Here is a 16643-nt window from a genome sequence, read left to right as displayed (position 1 = left end):
AGTCTGAGAACTAGTGGCATCCATCCTCTTCCATAAACAAAGATCCTGTTAGGAGTCCTCTCACTTACATAACACAGAGATGCACGGATGCATCCGATGAAATCACCCGATGCAAACCTTTTAAATGAGTTGCTTTTTTGCTATTTGTGCTTTCCTTCAACAACATTCAGTGGGTGGATAAATAAACTACACAAAATAATTAACTTTTGTATGAAATATTTTACATGCTACATACTAAGTCATTGTAGAGTGCTAATTATTAACACTATCATGGACATAAAAAAGTGCTTTTACAGTTTTTGAATTGTAAAAAAAAAACTATATATTTACAAGTGATATGTGGAGTGATAGTGGTTCTTCTGCGTTCAGTCTTGTTTGTAGTCTCATCTCACAGGTAAGTGTTACATGTGAAGCTAAGGTCAGTTTCAAGGACAAAATTGTGACTGCTTGCTTTGACAGTATTTCATAAGGTCTGCTTTCCTTTTCTCCCCTCACTCTGTCAAAATACTGAGGTTTGTAGTTTGATTTCACAGGAAATGGCCTTGCATTCTTCAAATCTCTTGTCTGTCCAAATCCGTCTTCAGGCAGCAGGTGGATGCAGGCAGATGCAGCGGTAAGTGGGAATGAGGTTTAGCAAACAGTATGGTGGGGTGACAGGGGGCTGTCAAGGGTCTCGGTCGGAGAGAGATCTGAACTGGAGCTTTTAAACATAGCCGAGATGTGGAAGGCCTGGGAGAAATATAAACACATGCCCAACTTGAGGATTAAGCAGACTTTGACATGTGGACACGCATTGATGCACAAAGACAAGCAGGCAAGTTATACTGACCACCCAGTAGGCAGTGAGAGCTCCCTGTATGTAGCCTGTTAATACATCAGACGGGTGGTGCCTGTAGTCTGAGATACGGGTCAGGCCTGTGTAGATTGCCAGCATAATCAAGAAAAACTGCAGCATGGGTCTCAGCAGCCGAGCTCCACGCCACGTCAGCCGTGCCTGCAGGTAAAACTATATTACAGAAACAAAAACAATATTAAATGCGCTGAGCAATACATTACAGATACAAGACGTTTACAAGTCAAGAGATACGGATTACAGTGGGGAGGGGGAACAAAAGTTCTCTCTTTGTGTTGACGGTCAGGGAGTTACAGCTTCCACCAGAAGGTAAGGGCTATATGGTGGATGGTGACTGGATAAGTGGTTTCTGAGATGGGTTAAGATTTGTTTTTGTGAAAGAGGTTTGTAAATGTGAGTGGTGTGATAATGGCAAATATATTTAATTTTGATACTGCAAATGATTAAACATTGCATATGAAGGTTACAGGCGGTTATAGAATCTGAAGCATCTTTGAGAGTACTCAACACCTGTTTCTGGACTTATCAGTTGTGGATAGAGATGGCACGATACCACTTTTTTGTGTCCGATACCGATACCGATAGCATAAATTTGGATATCTGCCGATACCGATATGAATCCGATATAGTGTGTTTTTTAATCAACAAAAATGTTTTTTTAATATCTTGCTGCTTTTTGTATAAGTTCATACTCAAGTTAAAAAACAACAACAACACTCACTAAAGCTATTCTGTTATACCTGTATGTAAAAAAAACAAAAACAAAAAAAAACACACTGCACCCAAAATATTTCATAGATCAGCAACACTGATCAATCTAATAAAGTTAAACCTGCACCATCCTTCCTATTCTGGTATTTTAAAGAGTACTTAGCAGAAATATTAAGCAACCTAACTAATAGGGTTGCAAACTCCCAGCAAAAGAAAATAGGGAACCACGCTCTTCCTCATGATGCTTAATCAATGTAATCAACTTTAATTTGATGCAGGGTGAAAAAAATTCACAGAAATAAATTATTTTTCAAGAATAATTAAATAGATTCAACATCTTTCTTCAACAGAATTGCAGAATTCACAGATGGTACTTTCCCAAAGGAAAAAGTACTACAGCTTACTAGGGTATATTAGACTTAACAGTTATTATATACAGTAATGGACTTCTATACATTTTACATCAGATTAAAACTTTGGGTGTAAGATTCAGATAATTATTAAATAATTAAAAGCTAGATATTTTAAATGAGAATAAGAAAGAAAAGTATGTCTTTGTGCCCCCTTTTCCCTGTTCATGCCCTATCGGCCCCCCTGGCTAAACTTTGCTAGATCCGCCCCTGCACAGTTACCAGCCGTCAGCTGCGTAGAAAAAGATCCTGGTCTAGAAAGTAATATTAAATAAATTCTAACAACAGCTTATCAAGCTTAAACGTGCTGCTGTTGTTCAGCCGCTGGTTTCCTCTTTCTGGTGCAAAGTGGGCCAAAAACAAAGAAGAGAGACGGACTCGCGACAGAAAAGCCGATCAGCTGATCATTAAGCAGTTTCATGATTGAAGTAGCAGAGGGAGGAAGAGAGAAGAGGCAGTTGCTCTATATATCGGTTGTTAAGCTTAACGCGGGAATGCTTTACAAACATTCAGAGATGAACTTACACACTTGCTTTACTTCTATCTGAGATAACTTCCTCAGAGATAAAATGTTTGCTAGCAGGCTACAAATACACGCAGCCGCTCTATCACGTGACCACACTGCTTCGACGTGCTACGGTTATGAGCCGAGTTACACCGTGTCGCAAGTTTTTTGAGGTGCTTTTTTGATATTTAATGGATCGGATTACATTTTTTATTTCTCTCCGATATCCGATCCAGTAATTTAGGTCAGTATCGGACCGATACCGATACGTAATATCGGATCGGTCCATCTCTAGTTGTGGATAGTTAATTCAATTCAATTCAGTTTTATTTATATAGCTCCAGTCCACAATACCTCAAAGTGCTTTATATCGTACATAAAGGGTAAAGACCCTGCAATATTAGAAAGAAATCCCGAAATGGCAGAAACATGGCAAAAGACTATTCATAGATATTCATAAATATATATATTTATAATGTAAGCATTCATCAACTACTACCTTTGTATGCATTACTTTCTTGAGTCTTGGTGACCAAGTTCAACATTTTATCTATAATATTTTGCTAGCATTTGTGTTTGAACTCGTGATGAACAATTTAACTGTTAGCCATATTTTACTTAAAAAAATGAGTAATAATTTTATTCATAAGATTAACTAGCTATTTAAAGTGTTTATCCGTTATGCTTAGGCATAAGCATTTGGTTTACTATTAGTTAACAGTGTCAACGAGCTAATGATGTACTTCTGTGTAGGTTCATTCATTCATCTTTTTCTCTACTGCTTAGTCTTACTTAAGTTTACTGTTCAGACTTGTATGGGTGCAGTTCTTTAATTTAATGGTGATTTCATTTTTTTTTTTTAATTTAGTTGAGCTCTGTTAGCTGAAAACTAAAGAAATACCATCGGTGATACTTGTGCCCCTTCTTGGGAACATGGCTGGGAATTACTCTCTTAAGGCACTTTATATCCATTTTAACTTGACTTTTTATCCATCTCCCCTCTTTTTCACCAGTGCACTGTTAAAGCTTTCACGATAACTTTCAATACAACAGGAGGCAAATAATCTTGTTATTGTTTAATGGTAAATTAACAGTTAACTGTTGTTTTATGGACACACGAGCAGCAAAAATTATTCTGAAATTATTCCTGATCTACTGTCACACGTGTGTCACAGCCAACGTGCCACTCACATCATAAAACACCCGATATTATGTCGAGAGACTGTTGTGAGTCGGCTCTCATTGTCATCTAACAAAGTGGCTTCCACTTTTGGCACCCTAGTGTTCATTTGCTCAGAGAGATGCATGAAAATCACATTAAATTATCAACCCCCCACTCCCACCAAAAAAGGTACCATGGAAAGTCAAAGAAAGACAAAGTCAGGACAAAGAAAAGACTCAATGTGCACAACTGTGCCTTCAGTTCCACTTATGAATTAGGCAGTGAGTTCCTAAGTTTAAAAAAGATTTCTTTTTAAAATTATGAATAATAATTTCCCTCTTAAAATAAAGTGGTGTTAGTGACATTTTGAGAGAACAAAGTCGGGTAGCTAAAGATCCAGATGTGTGCTCCTGAAATAATAGATGTCACAATGACCCCTCTGTGCTTTAGTCACTGAAAGCTGTGAAACACTGTTTTATATAACAGCAGCAACAGCAGTAAAAGTAATTCCTGTGCATCTGTTTCACTTTAAAGCAGGTAAACCCTCCTTAAAATGCTGTTGTAAGCTGAAAACTTTACAGTTTGTTGACTCAGACTTTGTTTAAGCCGGGTCCAAATCTTCCCACCAAAGATTAATAGTTAAATACGCTCTCTTTGCATGTAATATAAATATGTAAAGTTCTATAGGACACTATAGAACATTTAAGATCAATCATGAACAATCATGTTATATTTTCTTTACGCTGAGCTTGTTAGCTGTGAAAATACTTGAATTTCTGCTGATGCAGCATTTACGTCTGCATAAAAATGAGTACACATATTCACACACACACACACACACACACACACACACACACACACACACACACACACACACACACTCTTGTACAATAGAGCAGCACAGTGAGACGAGGTCACACTCCTCCCAAAGCAGAACAAAGCAGTCTCTGTTTGTGCCGTATCTCCCTCCAGTCCCTCATCTCTTATTCTCTCGCTCTTTGATGCTAACTGGACTGGGGATGAGTCCCTGTTTCATTCATTCTCTCTCAGCATTTTACAGAGTGATGGTAATTGGAAATTGGAGAGACAGTCAATTTTCTTTGCCAGTATGAATGTGTGGTTTGTGGGAGAGAAAGAGAGAGCGAGATAGAGGAAGAGAAACATTTTGGAAAAAGCGACTAATAAATAGAGATACTCACAGCTAAATAGAGCATTGTGAACATCGCAAAAGAAGCATGGCCCGAGAAAAAGGACTTCCTGAAAAAGTGGAGAAGTATTTAGAATTGCAAATTTCAATACGACATTAAACGCACAAATTCATGAATGCAGATACGCACCTGGCTTCCTCCTCTAACTGGTGGTCAGGCTGGCGACAAGTCACTGTTTCAATGTAGGTCCCAGGTGTGCAGTTGAGTGATGCATAGGTAATGCCACACACTGACAGGAAGTGCGGTCGCAGCCGTCCCACGCTGAGCTTGGCCATGTTGGTCAGTGATTGGCCAACACAACATCCAAACAGGAAGCACCCCAGCTCCTTGTACAGGCACGAAACATACACGTTCCTCACAAAGGCCTTCGAGCTGACACCGTGGAAACGCACCCGATAACACTCGCCGAGAGCGATCTAGATTCAGATGCAACGTGAGAATCGCAAGATTACATGTTGTTGTACAATAAATGACAATGGGGTGACTGATACGACAGGAATGATGAAGATGATGAATACTCACAGTGAGGCCGGTGATGATGATGCCACCTATGATGAGTAATTCATCTGGTATGGCTTCTCTGTGCAGGTAAGGATACGTGATGCTGGGGTCCCCACAAATGAAGCCTCTTCTGTAAGGACTCAGTGCCTTTAGCTCACATGCAAATAAAGGGATGGAAGCTGAGTGGGAGGAAGAAAAGGGAGAAAAATAGAATTAGACCAAAGTTAAGTATTTTAAATCCCCAGTTTTCCTCCGGGTGAAAGTATTCTTTGAAAGTGATACATGGGAGGAGAAAAGAGGAGTAAGGTCTCATCTCAGGTTAACCAAGAAGAAACATTGTTAATGATAGATAAAAATAATATAATCAAAACATACATTTAAAGCTACAATGAAACATAGAAGACAGATGAATAGGGATTTTGAGAAAGGAAAAAAGTTTGGGAAAGTAAGACATTACAGAAAAAAGGAAATCCAACTTTTTCTTTGGAGAACAACCATTAGGAATGTCGGGGTCGTAACACTCCTCCACTGGGACCAAAGAAACTCAGAGAACAGCCGAAAGCTCCAGTTTCCTTACTGAATAAAAGCTGAATCCACTGAGAGTGGAAGAGCGGAGCAAGGGAGCTCTCAGTAAAAGACCCAGTTTGGCTGCGCATGTGTGTATTTGTGTCTAAGTGTATGCATTTCTGTTGATGAGGAGAGAAAGGGGGAGTTGTTTGTGACTCCAGTTGAGCTCTTCCCAACAAAACAAAGCGTAAAAGCGCCAATAGACCCGAGCCAGAACCAGCCTCACACTGTCTCTGTTTGTCTCTCGTGTCCTCTCTCCTTCTCTGCCTCCTGTTTGCATGCCTGCACGCACACACAGAAAAGACAAGGGTGGGGAACAGACATCAAAACAGACAAAGAAAGAGAGAAACAGAGACTTCTCGCAGGGCCTCCACCCTTCTGCACAGATCCAATCTGTTGTTAATACAGGCTACTTCTCTGTCCAGCTTGCTCCAGTCAGCCAGCATTACATAACCCCTCTCCCACCACCAATACCACTATGAGCTAGGGTCAACAAGTAGAGCCGTGATCATGCATGTGTACACACACATGTGATAGTCATGGATCGTACATTATTTATTGAATTCTCCCTGGCCTGACTCTACCCTGAGAACTGTATGTTGTCATGGAAACTGCACAATTCCCTGGGCAATGCACAAACCAGCTGGCACAAAGAGCTGAAGAGCGAGCAGAAAAAGAGGGGTGGCATGTAGATGAAAGGGGCGAAAACTAACTTTCTGTCTCTTTTACTTTTCTGGTTTCCTCCTTTTTTCACCTTTTTATATTTGCTGCTTTTTTCTGAAGACTCTAAGCTCGATCATCAGGTTTATAAGTAGCCAAATACCCACTGATTTCTTGACCGATAGGGATGAAAACAAAGTGGAACAGCACTTAATATGGGCGACGTGATCTTATTGAAAGGAATAACAAGTGCACGGGATTTTGTCGCTGATGAACAAATTCATCAATGACTCGAGGCTGTAGGAGAACATTTAAACAAACAACAAATGACTCGCCTTTATAATACCCATATTTCTTGAATTATTTGGAAGAATTTAACAGAATTGTGCAAAAACATCCACAAACCCTTTTCGAGACAACAGAATGTTATTAGCTGATTGAAGTCTATCAACTCACTGCTGAATCGAATGCAGATTTCAGCTATAAAAACATTCACGAGAAAACAAGTTTCTTACGTTGTAGCCTACGGTTAAAAAAAATACAGAGACCCATTCAGCATATCGGTTAGTGTAGTTTGTACTAATGCACACTGGCACCAGTGTAGTTGTAATTAATGAAAAAAGAAAAACTGCACGGAAGTCCAGTAACACAATGAACACAGGGCTGTATCAGCTTATAACACAGGGTTAAATGTTGAAGTATGTTATGCTGCGGAATACATGGCCTTGTACAAGGAAATGCAGACCCCTCAATAAGCAATATAGTGTTATGTTAAACACTGACAAATCCAATTAGCTAGGCCTTCTTACCAAGAAAGAGGCAGAGCAGGTCTAAGCCGACCAGAAGTTTTCTTTTGGATAAAGCCGGTCCAGTTATCTCTATGAGTTTCTTCCCAGTGCCGTTCTCCATCCCCAGGCCGCTCTTGTTTTCCGTCAGTTTAAGCTGGAGGTCCGCGCTGGAGACGGGCACACCGGCGCTCTGCGGGGCAAACGTATCCAACATGACGATTAGCTGCGAATTGTAGGTCGGTTGTAGATCTTACTGGCATCAGAAACTTGGGAGCGCCCTTTGGCTACTCATGTGCAGATCTCCAGGGAGAGTGAAAGTAAATCCAAAAGTTCCCGGAGTATTTAATATGCTACCTGGAGCGCGTGGTGACGTGTTTCTTCGCTGTCAAAGTGGAGAAATGTTTTACTCATGTTGGTGTCAGTCTGCAGGGCTCGTTCAGACTCGCTGAAGTGCCTCCGTCAGCTTAAAGATATGCGTGGTTTGCGAAACTAGTTGATAAAATCTCTCACTCTCTCCCTCTCTCTCCCTGTCAGCTCATCGAACATTAGGGAAAATAGGGAGGGAAAAATCCGCAAGTCCTAATTAGAGGCAGCACATCCGATATGTGTCACGGTGTGACGGTGGTTATTGCATGGATGCAGTCTGGAAGATATTTCTCCATCACTACTGTATGACTTATCGCCTACAAAAAATGCAGGTGATGGGGGATTGGGAAGAAATCAAAAGTAGACTAAATAAAACTTCTTATCACTTTAAAAAACACTGAGATTCGAAGTATTTTTAAGTAATTTAGCCCACAAAAAAAAACAAAAAAAAAACAAATATTTGCCATTGATCTGGACATATTTTACTTTTTGAGTCTGATTACTTTAGTACTTTTTAAATGTAATCTTTACATAGTTGTTTGAAAAACACATTGTGGTTTTTTTTTTTTATCGTGGTTTATTGACCCGTTCAAATATATCATAAGTAAGACATGTGTCTTAAATAATCCTCAACTGAAATCTATAGGCGAATTCTACAAGATGGTGGCAGAAGTAGCAAGTGGAGAAAAATATGTTAACAGTATTTTGAGTTCATACAATCTTAACAAGACTGAATTTTCTTTTCTTTTCTTTTCTTTTCTTTTCTTTTCTTTTCTTTTCTTTTCTTTTCTTTTCTTTTCTTTTCTTTTCTTTTCAATACAGCTTAAACTCTCAGACAAGCCTTCTTGAGCTCTTCTTTTGGATGCTGGTTTACTCTGTTCTCTGTCAAGATGATCCCACTGTTTCAAGGATGTTGAGTTCCAGGTTATGAGGAGAGCAGTCCACGACTACCAGTGAGTCATCCTATGTTTTTCTTTCCAGCTATGCTTTTCTAGCATTGGCATTATCTTTCTTCTATTGAGGGACACGAGTGCCCAAAAGAAATAAATTAACACATTATTAAATAAATGTGCAATTAATTATTTTGCATTTGTAATATACAAACAGTTTATTAAATATTTAAATTAAATTTACTGATATTTAATTAATTGCTTGTTTCAGATTTTTATTCGTTAACAACACATTTAGTTAATTATTTCATGATGTATATATTTAATTAATTTTGGCCCTCCACGTTCTCCAGATCTCTTCCATACATATTGTGGATGATTTCAGCCATAAATTTCAAATTTGGATTAATAGCTCTATTTGACTCATTTACTGTGGTTTTTGTGAAATTTGGCATACCCTATTCTTTTCTTCCTGTTTCCTTTCCTTGAACATAGCTTCTTGACATTCACCCTTCCACTGAGGTCAAATTTTTGAGGCTTTCAGTGAACAGAATGGCTCAACTGAAGGGCCAGATGGAACTTTCAGTTCCCATGTCAGGTCTTTGCTATGCTAATAATTTCCTTGTAACTAAAACCAATTCTGAAGTATGATCTCACTAACTCATCTACACATGGCATTTTGTAGAGGCTACAGCAGCCGTGACAGTTTGCCTTGAAACAACTGTAATCTCCAAATTTGGACTTTTTTTCTCAAAATAGTATTTTGACTTTTTGCACTTATCCTACAAAAATGATCAATAATATAATTTTTTTTCTTCCTAATATGCCCCTAAGACTATCCTAATAACTACCCTAATAACACCCTAATTCAATACCCTGTTGTACACAACAATATTAAGTTTATATTTTATACTGTGGGCCTGTGTTAAGCAGCTAAAGAAACAAAACAAAAAGCATTCCTTTAAAAATGGTCAGGTTTGTGCCTGAACTATAAATGAGTGAAAAAGTAACCAATGTCCAAAGAAAAACTTAGAAAGACCTTCAGAAAGTTTGGAGAACGATTACTGAAAACCAATTAAAACATTACAAGTAAGTACTTTATAAAGATGTGGTTCTTGTGTCAGTGACAAATAATACTAAAGTTCATCTTTTGGAAAATACCCACAGTGGTTTGATGCCAATGTGTGAAAGAACTGTGGTAACTGGAACATGCAGTTCCATGCAACGTGAAACTACAGAGCCAGCAACAAGTTATTTTAGCTTAAACTAGGCATGAAGACTGGAAACAGCTGATAACATCTATACTGGATACAGTCTATGTGACAAAAGGGAGCACAGTCTATCTACCAGCAATGCTAATAAAGTCCACTGAATAATATTCCTTGATTATTTCATTCATTTATGGATTCAGAAACTAAGAAAACAATAATCATATAGTTTTCCATTCTGATAGTTTGCTGTATGTGCTTGAAAGCTTTACAGTAACAGTGGCATATCATGAAAGAATAACTTCATTAATTCATTCATTCATTCATTCATTCATTCATTTGTATGAAGATGCACACAGATAGTAAACTAACTTATTTTGACTTATGCTGCGGCTGACCAAAAGTGCAGTAAGTACTGGCAACTGCACTCTGTTGTCTAGTCTTTTTCCCCCAATCCCAAAGCAGACAACAGTGGGACCATTTATGCCAAATACAGGCAACTATACATGTTTTAAGTTTTCAACGGATGAGGTAAAGTATAAACTGGGAGAAATTGACCCAAGCTGGTGTGCTGTCACACTCACGGGAAGAACCACAAACAATGTAAGTGACCCAAACACAGTGATTGGAACATGGGCAAGAAGTGGGTTATATTATTATTGTGGGCAGAACACCCTTTTGGTTCGTGCTCCTCTGGGTAGTGAAGGGACATGTGCTATGGTGCGGCTGGGAGCTCCACTCATACTCATTGGAAACCAGGTAAAAGCCATTCCACAACGCAACACACGTACTTTAGCAGCCAAACGTAAAAGACACATTTTGGCAAAAAGAGGGACCCAGGGTACCCATGCGTACGACCCCAGACTGAACTCTCCTACCTGGATTGACTCCATAGGGGTGCCCTGGGGAGTTCAGAACGAGTATAAACTAGCAGACCAAGTAGCTTCAGGATTTGAAAGTATATTCATCTGGGTAACGCCTAATAAGAATGTTGATCGCATTAACTATGTTCATTACAATGGGCTGAGACTCTCTAACCTTACCAGGGACGCCATGGAAGGGTTCGCAGAACAATTGGGTCCGACCTCGTTGATGGGAGTGCAAAATCGAATGGCCCTTGACATGTTGTTGGCGGAGAAAGGGGGCGTCTGTGCCATGTTTGGAGACATGTGCTGCACCTTTATCCCCAATAATACTACTCCAGATGGCTCGGTAACCGAGCTCTGGAGGGCCTGAAAACTCTGTCTAAAACCATGCATGAGCACTCAGGTATCGACATGTCATCCGTGTTTGGCCAATGGAAGGGTTTGGCTATGTCGGTTATGCTTTCAATTGCTACATTTTTAGGGATACTGGTCACCTGTGGTTTTTGTCTCATTCCTTGTGCCAGAGGATTGTTGGTAAAGGTAATAACAAGGGCTGTGGACCCCGGAGCAGTTGTTCCGATGTCCATAATGCCACTGATGGAACTAGAAGCGGTTGAGTGGGCCGAGGAGTGACACAACACGAGGTGTGGCGACATTTCTTTCAAAATGTCAAAAGAGGGAATGTGGAGATACAGAAATTATTTTACTGCTAGAATATAACCTGCATTATTAACATTGCATTAATAATATATCCTACAGCCTTGATATTGCATTAAAGATGTTTATTAAAGCTATGGCCATCACGTTAACCTTTGTATTCCAGGTGCAGCTATGATTATTTTACACACATTGCATGTTTGTGCTCATTTAGTGTTGATGCTCAGTCCATTAAAGAAGGTTTTAAGCTTTGTGGAGCACTATGTCTTCACAATCTATTGTGTAGGTGAGTTGGAGCATAGAAGGATAGACAGCATACACGCTTACAACACACATATAATCCAGAAGCCTGCCAGGCCAAAGGCCCGAAATTCATTTAGCTTCTAACTGCATTTCAGTTTACTTAGTAACAGATGACAGAAGACCAGTTAAGAAAAGGACAAGCCCTTAGAGATCATCTAGACTTGAAATGTATTGCTATGTATGGAAGATGTTATAGAAAAAGGAACTTCTGTGTCTGTTTTAGCCATCTAAGATGTACCTTTTACTGTAATCGATGTATTTGATCTGTAATCGACGCAAGAAGGGGCGTTAACCCTGATGTTATAAAACTATTGCCAAATGTATTTTTAGCAGGAGACGGTGTGCTGATGTGATGCTGTATACTTCTCCTCCTGCGTGTGTTTTAATAAACTCATTGTTTGATTGCACTCTCCTGGCCCTCCGTTGGTTTGTTTCATTGCTCAACATTTTCGAACTCGTGACATTTTGTTCATTTATGCCTTTGTTTTTGTGTATCGACATCAGTAGCACCACTTTCCTAAAAGTAAGCAAACCAACTTGTACACTGAAAAATATCAGATGCCGATCAGTACAACAAAAAGTGACCCTATTTACAACGACAGAAACAAAAAGTCCCAGTTATATGTTTTCTTTTAGAAACTTTGTGGTGGTTGACTCCTGAACGAACCAAGGAGGGGAATAACCAAAAAGGCACCAAAGATATTTTTAAAAATATATATATTTTTGCCTCGTCTTACAAGAGACGAGTACAATTAATGACTTTACATTTTGCTGTACCTTTTTCCAGTTTTCATACACTTTTAATGTACTTATAAATGTACATTTTTTAGATGACCTGGTGAGATAAGCTTGATTTTTTATTTTCATTATGTGGGACATGGAAAACAAAAGCTTGCTCACAGTAGAAGGAAATAAAATGTAACAACTTTACAAGTCGTTTTATCCCCACAAGTAGTGTTACAATGTATAAAAATTTTTTTTTTCTTTTTTAAATTAAGAGTAAATTAAGAGATTGGTGATTGACTTATTTTGATTAGTGAAACTGCAGCACAACATTCAAGATAAACAGTTTTCAGCAGTAGGTGGCAGCAAAACCCCTATCAGTGGATGTTCTACTCTAGCAATTATCCTGGGGTTTAGCCATTTTTGTTTTTGTTTTCATACATGGAGGAAGATAGAAAGATAGCATGATCCTGACTGTGAAGTGATATCACAGAGAGCTACTTCCCTGTGAGAAAACCCAGCACATCATAACGTTTGTTTTTCTTTTGGTCAATTAGGTGAAGTGGGGCCGCATGTAATCCTGACCACAGAAAATCCAGCACGAAATGTGCGTGGGTGTGTATTTGTGCAAGGTTGTACGTTTAGCAGTTGTTTACTTTATCTGAGGCATTTAACAGTGACATAGTTCCTCTTTTACCTTCCTCCGACTTTTCGTCACTTTCCGTAAGGAAGCTCGAGCGTCATTTTGTAAAATGATTTTATTCTCATACATTACAAGGCCTCTATGCAACTTCCTCTTAACAAAGGTCTCTGAAATCTTTTAAAACAACACGCAAGGTGAACAGATGTAGATCATAAATTCAGATAAACTAAATACCACACACACACACAGAGAGAGATGCTGTTCGTTTTTAACAAGCTCAATCTTTTTCAAAACAGCTGGGAAACTCTTGAGGAATTTGTCTGTGCTGTCTTATTTTTAATAGTTTGCTTATTTGTATATTTGTGGTTAGTTTCATTGAGGAACAGAAGACATGGGTTTGCCCTGGTGGAGCATATGACCTTCTACAAATGCTCGTAATGCTAAATTTCTTATTTTCTCTGTTTCAGACTGACTTCCTCATCTCGGTCACCCACACAGCAAGAATCCCCACATTTTTCCCATTACCGTGTCACGCTTCTCAGTTGTCATTCCTCATGATATTTTAATTAAGTACTTTTTTGTTTTTGTCTTCCCCAAAGTTTAAGGTTAGATAGCGTCACAAAGGCCATGACATTATCTAAAGTTACTAAACAAAAAGCAATGGAAGATGTAAAACTTACCTGTGTATTATAATGTAAAAAACATTTTTATTGGGCTTTGCATGAATGCAGCAATAAAGGTTTTTGGACATCACTTAAACTTTCAAAAAAAATCCCCAAAAAACTCAACAGAGAAGAAACTAAGAAAAACTTTGAGACAGTTCAGCTGAAAATCTAATTTGAGAGAAACTGAGCTGAAAGTTTTGGCAGAACTAACCTGTAGTCAGTCAACGTAAATAGTGACAGTGGCACTCCTGTCAGGTCTGTACTGGAATGGTTCACCCCTGTGAGGTGAAAGTGCCTACTCTAACCCTGAGCCTACATTTTGGAGAATTAATAGCCCGCAGATACAGTTTATCTACAAAATATAGCAGATAAACTGTGGCTTTCAGAACATCCTTACTTCTATCTGGTATACATTTAACAAGATGACTGACACAATAGCATCACACAGCTGCTTCAGATTTGCCCGCCGCACATCCATCATGCAAATCTTTTAATCTAGTGTGGAAGCAATTACAGTGAACTTACTATCATATTGGAATATTCACTTTGAGATGACCTGAGCTTTGAGACATGGCCCTTTACCCTGCTGGAAGGAGCAATCACAACATGGGTAAAGTGTGATCATGAGGGAAGACATATGGTCAGCAACAATACTCAGGTGGAATTTAAGCAATTCTTGGGTAGTTATTAAAGAGCCCAAAGTGTGCTAGTAAGCAATCCCCTACACAACCAACAACACCACCAGCCCAAAATTTTTGATGCAAAGGAAGCTCGATCCAAGTTTTTATGGTGCTTTCAGCAAATTTTGACAAATTTTCCAGTCTTCAGTCGCCCCACTTTTTTGAGCGTTTACAAACTGATTAATAATAAGTGGATGTTTGAGCTGCTATCATTTGTATACATATATGGAATGAACAGCTCAACTGTAGGTATGCAAATTTATTGAGCAAATCACAGTGAGTTTTGTACAGTGCATACAGAATATGTAAAAGAAAAATTGGGAGTTGAAAATTTGTAATCACTATAGACTCAATATAAACTACTTAGTTCCATGCTCTGTTTTAAACTTGTCTGTAGCCAACAAAATATTTTGCAAATCAGGGCCCCATTAGGAGACATAAAAGTAGAAGTATTGGAACTTAAAAATCATTCAAATAAACAAAATATGGCAATATTTCTCTAACACAAGTTGTTCAGCAGTTTTCTACTTAACAGCACTAAAAGGCTAAGCAATGATGTCAGAGATGAAGAAACAAACACAGGAACTAAACATGACGCACAGGCACGTAAATGTGTTTTATTGTATTCAAAATAAGTTTGTAAGTACACGACAGCAGAGCAATAACGTTTTTAAATGTGATTCTTACTAACCCATAACCTCTTTTGAATTCAGGTGATCTAAAAAGTACAAAATACAGCACAAACATTACCCTCTGTGTGCACAATATATCATCTTTTTGGTTTCTATGATAAAGCTATATATATATTTAAATATTTTTTTGTATACATTAGTGCCAGAATTTGCACTGTGTTTGTTTTCTAAGTGGTAGCCACTTCCTTTTACCCATGACTTCTTGTTCAGGAACAGCCACAAACATTCCCTTAACATGATCCAAAAATAGTATTAGAGTGCCATTACCATAAATCCCAATATACACTATGCTGACTCTACAGATCATCACCTGATGCTAGAGGAAGAGTCTTCACTAGTTATTCACCATCAATTACACAATAGACTGCAATGCCTGTGATCCGTCCAGTTAGTTCATTTACAGTAACCCCCCCCCCCCCCCTCCATGTATTCATATCTGCATTTAATTATTACAAGTTTTTTAAAAATGTGTAATTCACTTTTACACCGGTGATAATAAATAAATAGAAACATAAACAAATGGCTGTCCATGTGTTTTTATTACTGGTTTATTGCTACACTGACTTCCCTGTCTTGCAGCTTTTTTATGCTGCACTATCCAGCAGAAAATTTCACTGTAAACTATCAAATAGTTGTTGATATATTTTAGTCTGGACCAACATCTAACTTCAGCATGACTATTTATATGAATGCGAATAAAGTGTTTATGTAGTATACAGATAGCAAAAAGCCCTTTCTCAAATGTGTGTGGATAGCGATGTCAGCGTAGACTCTATTGCAAGAGGATCAGTGAAATGAGGCACTCGTGAGGTAAGGAAAGGACAAAAAAGTAATTAATTGATAAGTTTATATTTAACATCTCATTGTAAATGTCACGTCTGTGCAGAAATTAGCACAAGCATGTTCTGTTTGTTTCAACTTGAAATGTCAGTCACAAGTTATTAGCTACTTCTATAGCTAATAACTTTACTTCCTTTTGTGTTAATGGTTAGTTTTTATAACAACTGCATAAACTGGAAGACAGACATGTCAAACATGTTGAAAAACTGAAGCATCCTGTAAGTAAGTTAATGCATATGTAAACATCACATTTTGAATTCAGAAAGCCAGATAGCCATGCCACTCTGATAGAAATCATGGTTTTGCGGCATGTACCTCGTTTGGGTTTCTAAACGTTCTTTGATGGTGAAGCAAGTGGTGACTGTGATGGTGAAACTAATATGCTAATGAATAGAAGACCAAGCTATTACATGGCATGTACAATATTTAGAAAGACAATGAAATAAAATAATAATAATAGAATAAAGATAATAATATTGGCCAGTTTTATTTTGACTTTGTGTAAGACAGAAGTTCCTTTCTTAAATAAAAGCATTGCTTTTTTTTTTTCTGTTTTGAGAAAATCACTCTCACTATGTAATCCTTTCAGTGTCACTCTTCAACTCTTCGTGCCTTTCCCCTCTCTTATACAGATATGGTGGGGAATTCCCATACTTCTATTATCAAAGCATTGAACTGTACCTGGTAAGACTAAAGTTTGACTAGCTGAAAAGGGAAAATAGTTTTTGCAGTATTAATAGATTCC

General features: G+C 38.3%; 1 protein-coding gene across 1 annotated transcript; it reads right to left on the bottom strand.

Annotated features, from left to right (window-relative positions):
• Positions 1-310: 310 nt before the first annotated feature.
• Positions 311-7940, bottom strand: LOC146516520 (phospholipid phosphatase 3-like). Its single transcript, XM_085163003.1, has 7 exons — positions 7720-7940; positions 7387-7555; positions 5372-5529; positions 4979-5265; positions 4841-4898; positions 830-1006; positions 311-729 (listed from the first exon to the last, which is right to left on the bottom strand). Exons 1-7 carry the CDS (start codon positions 7774-7776, stop codon positions 631-633), a joined length of 1005 nt encoding a protein of 334 aa, XP_085019129.1. The 5' UTR covers positions 7777-7940; the 3' UTR covers positions 311-630.
• Between the last annotated feature and the right edge of the window lie 8703 nt (positions 7941-16643).

Source organism: Neolamprologus multifasciatus, chromosome 6 (assembly GCF_963576455.1).
Source record: "Neolamprologus multifasciatus chromosome 6, fNeoMul1.2, whole genome shotgun sequence".
Classification (NCBI taxonomy): Eukaryota; Metazoa; Chordata; class Actinopteri; order Cichliformes; family Cichlidae; genus Neolamprologus; species Neolamprologus multifasciatus.
The sequence above is the reverse complement of the archived record's forward strand: the minus strand, read 5'-3'. Positions and strand labels throughout refer to the sequence as shown.

Bases quoted from the DNA above. Each gene is read 5' to 3' on its own strand.
- LOC146516520 (XM_085163003.1), bottom strand. From the start codon at position 7,776: ATGAGTAAAACATTTCTCCACTTTGACAGCGAAGAAACACGTCACCAC. The intron at 5,530-7,386 runs GTAAGAAGGCCT...CCTCCCACTCAG, and splicing joins CCTGCTCTGCCTCTTTCTTG to CTTCCATCCCTTTATTTGCA. The intron at 1,007-4,840 runs GTGAGTATCTCT...TCTGTAATATAG, and splicing joins TCACAATGCTCTATTTAGCT to TTTTACCTGCAGGCACGGCT.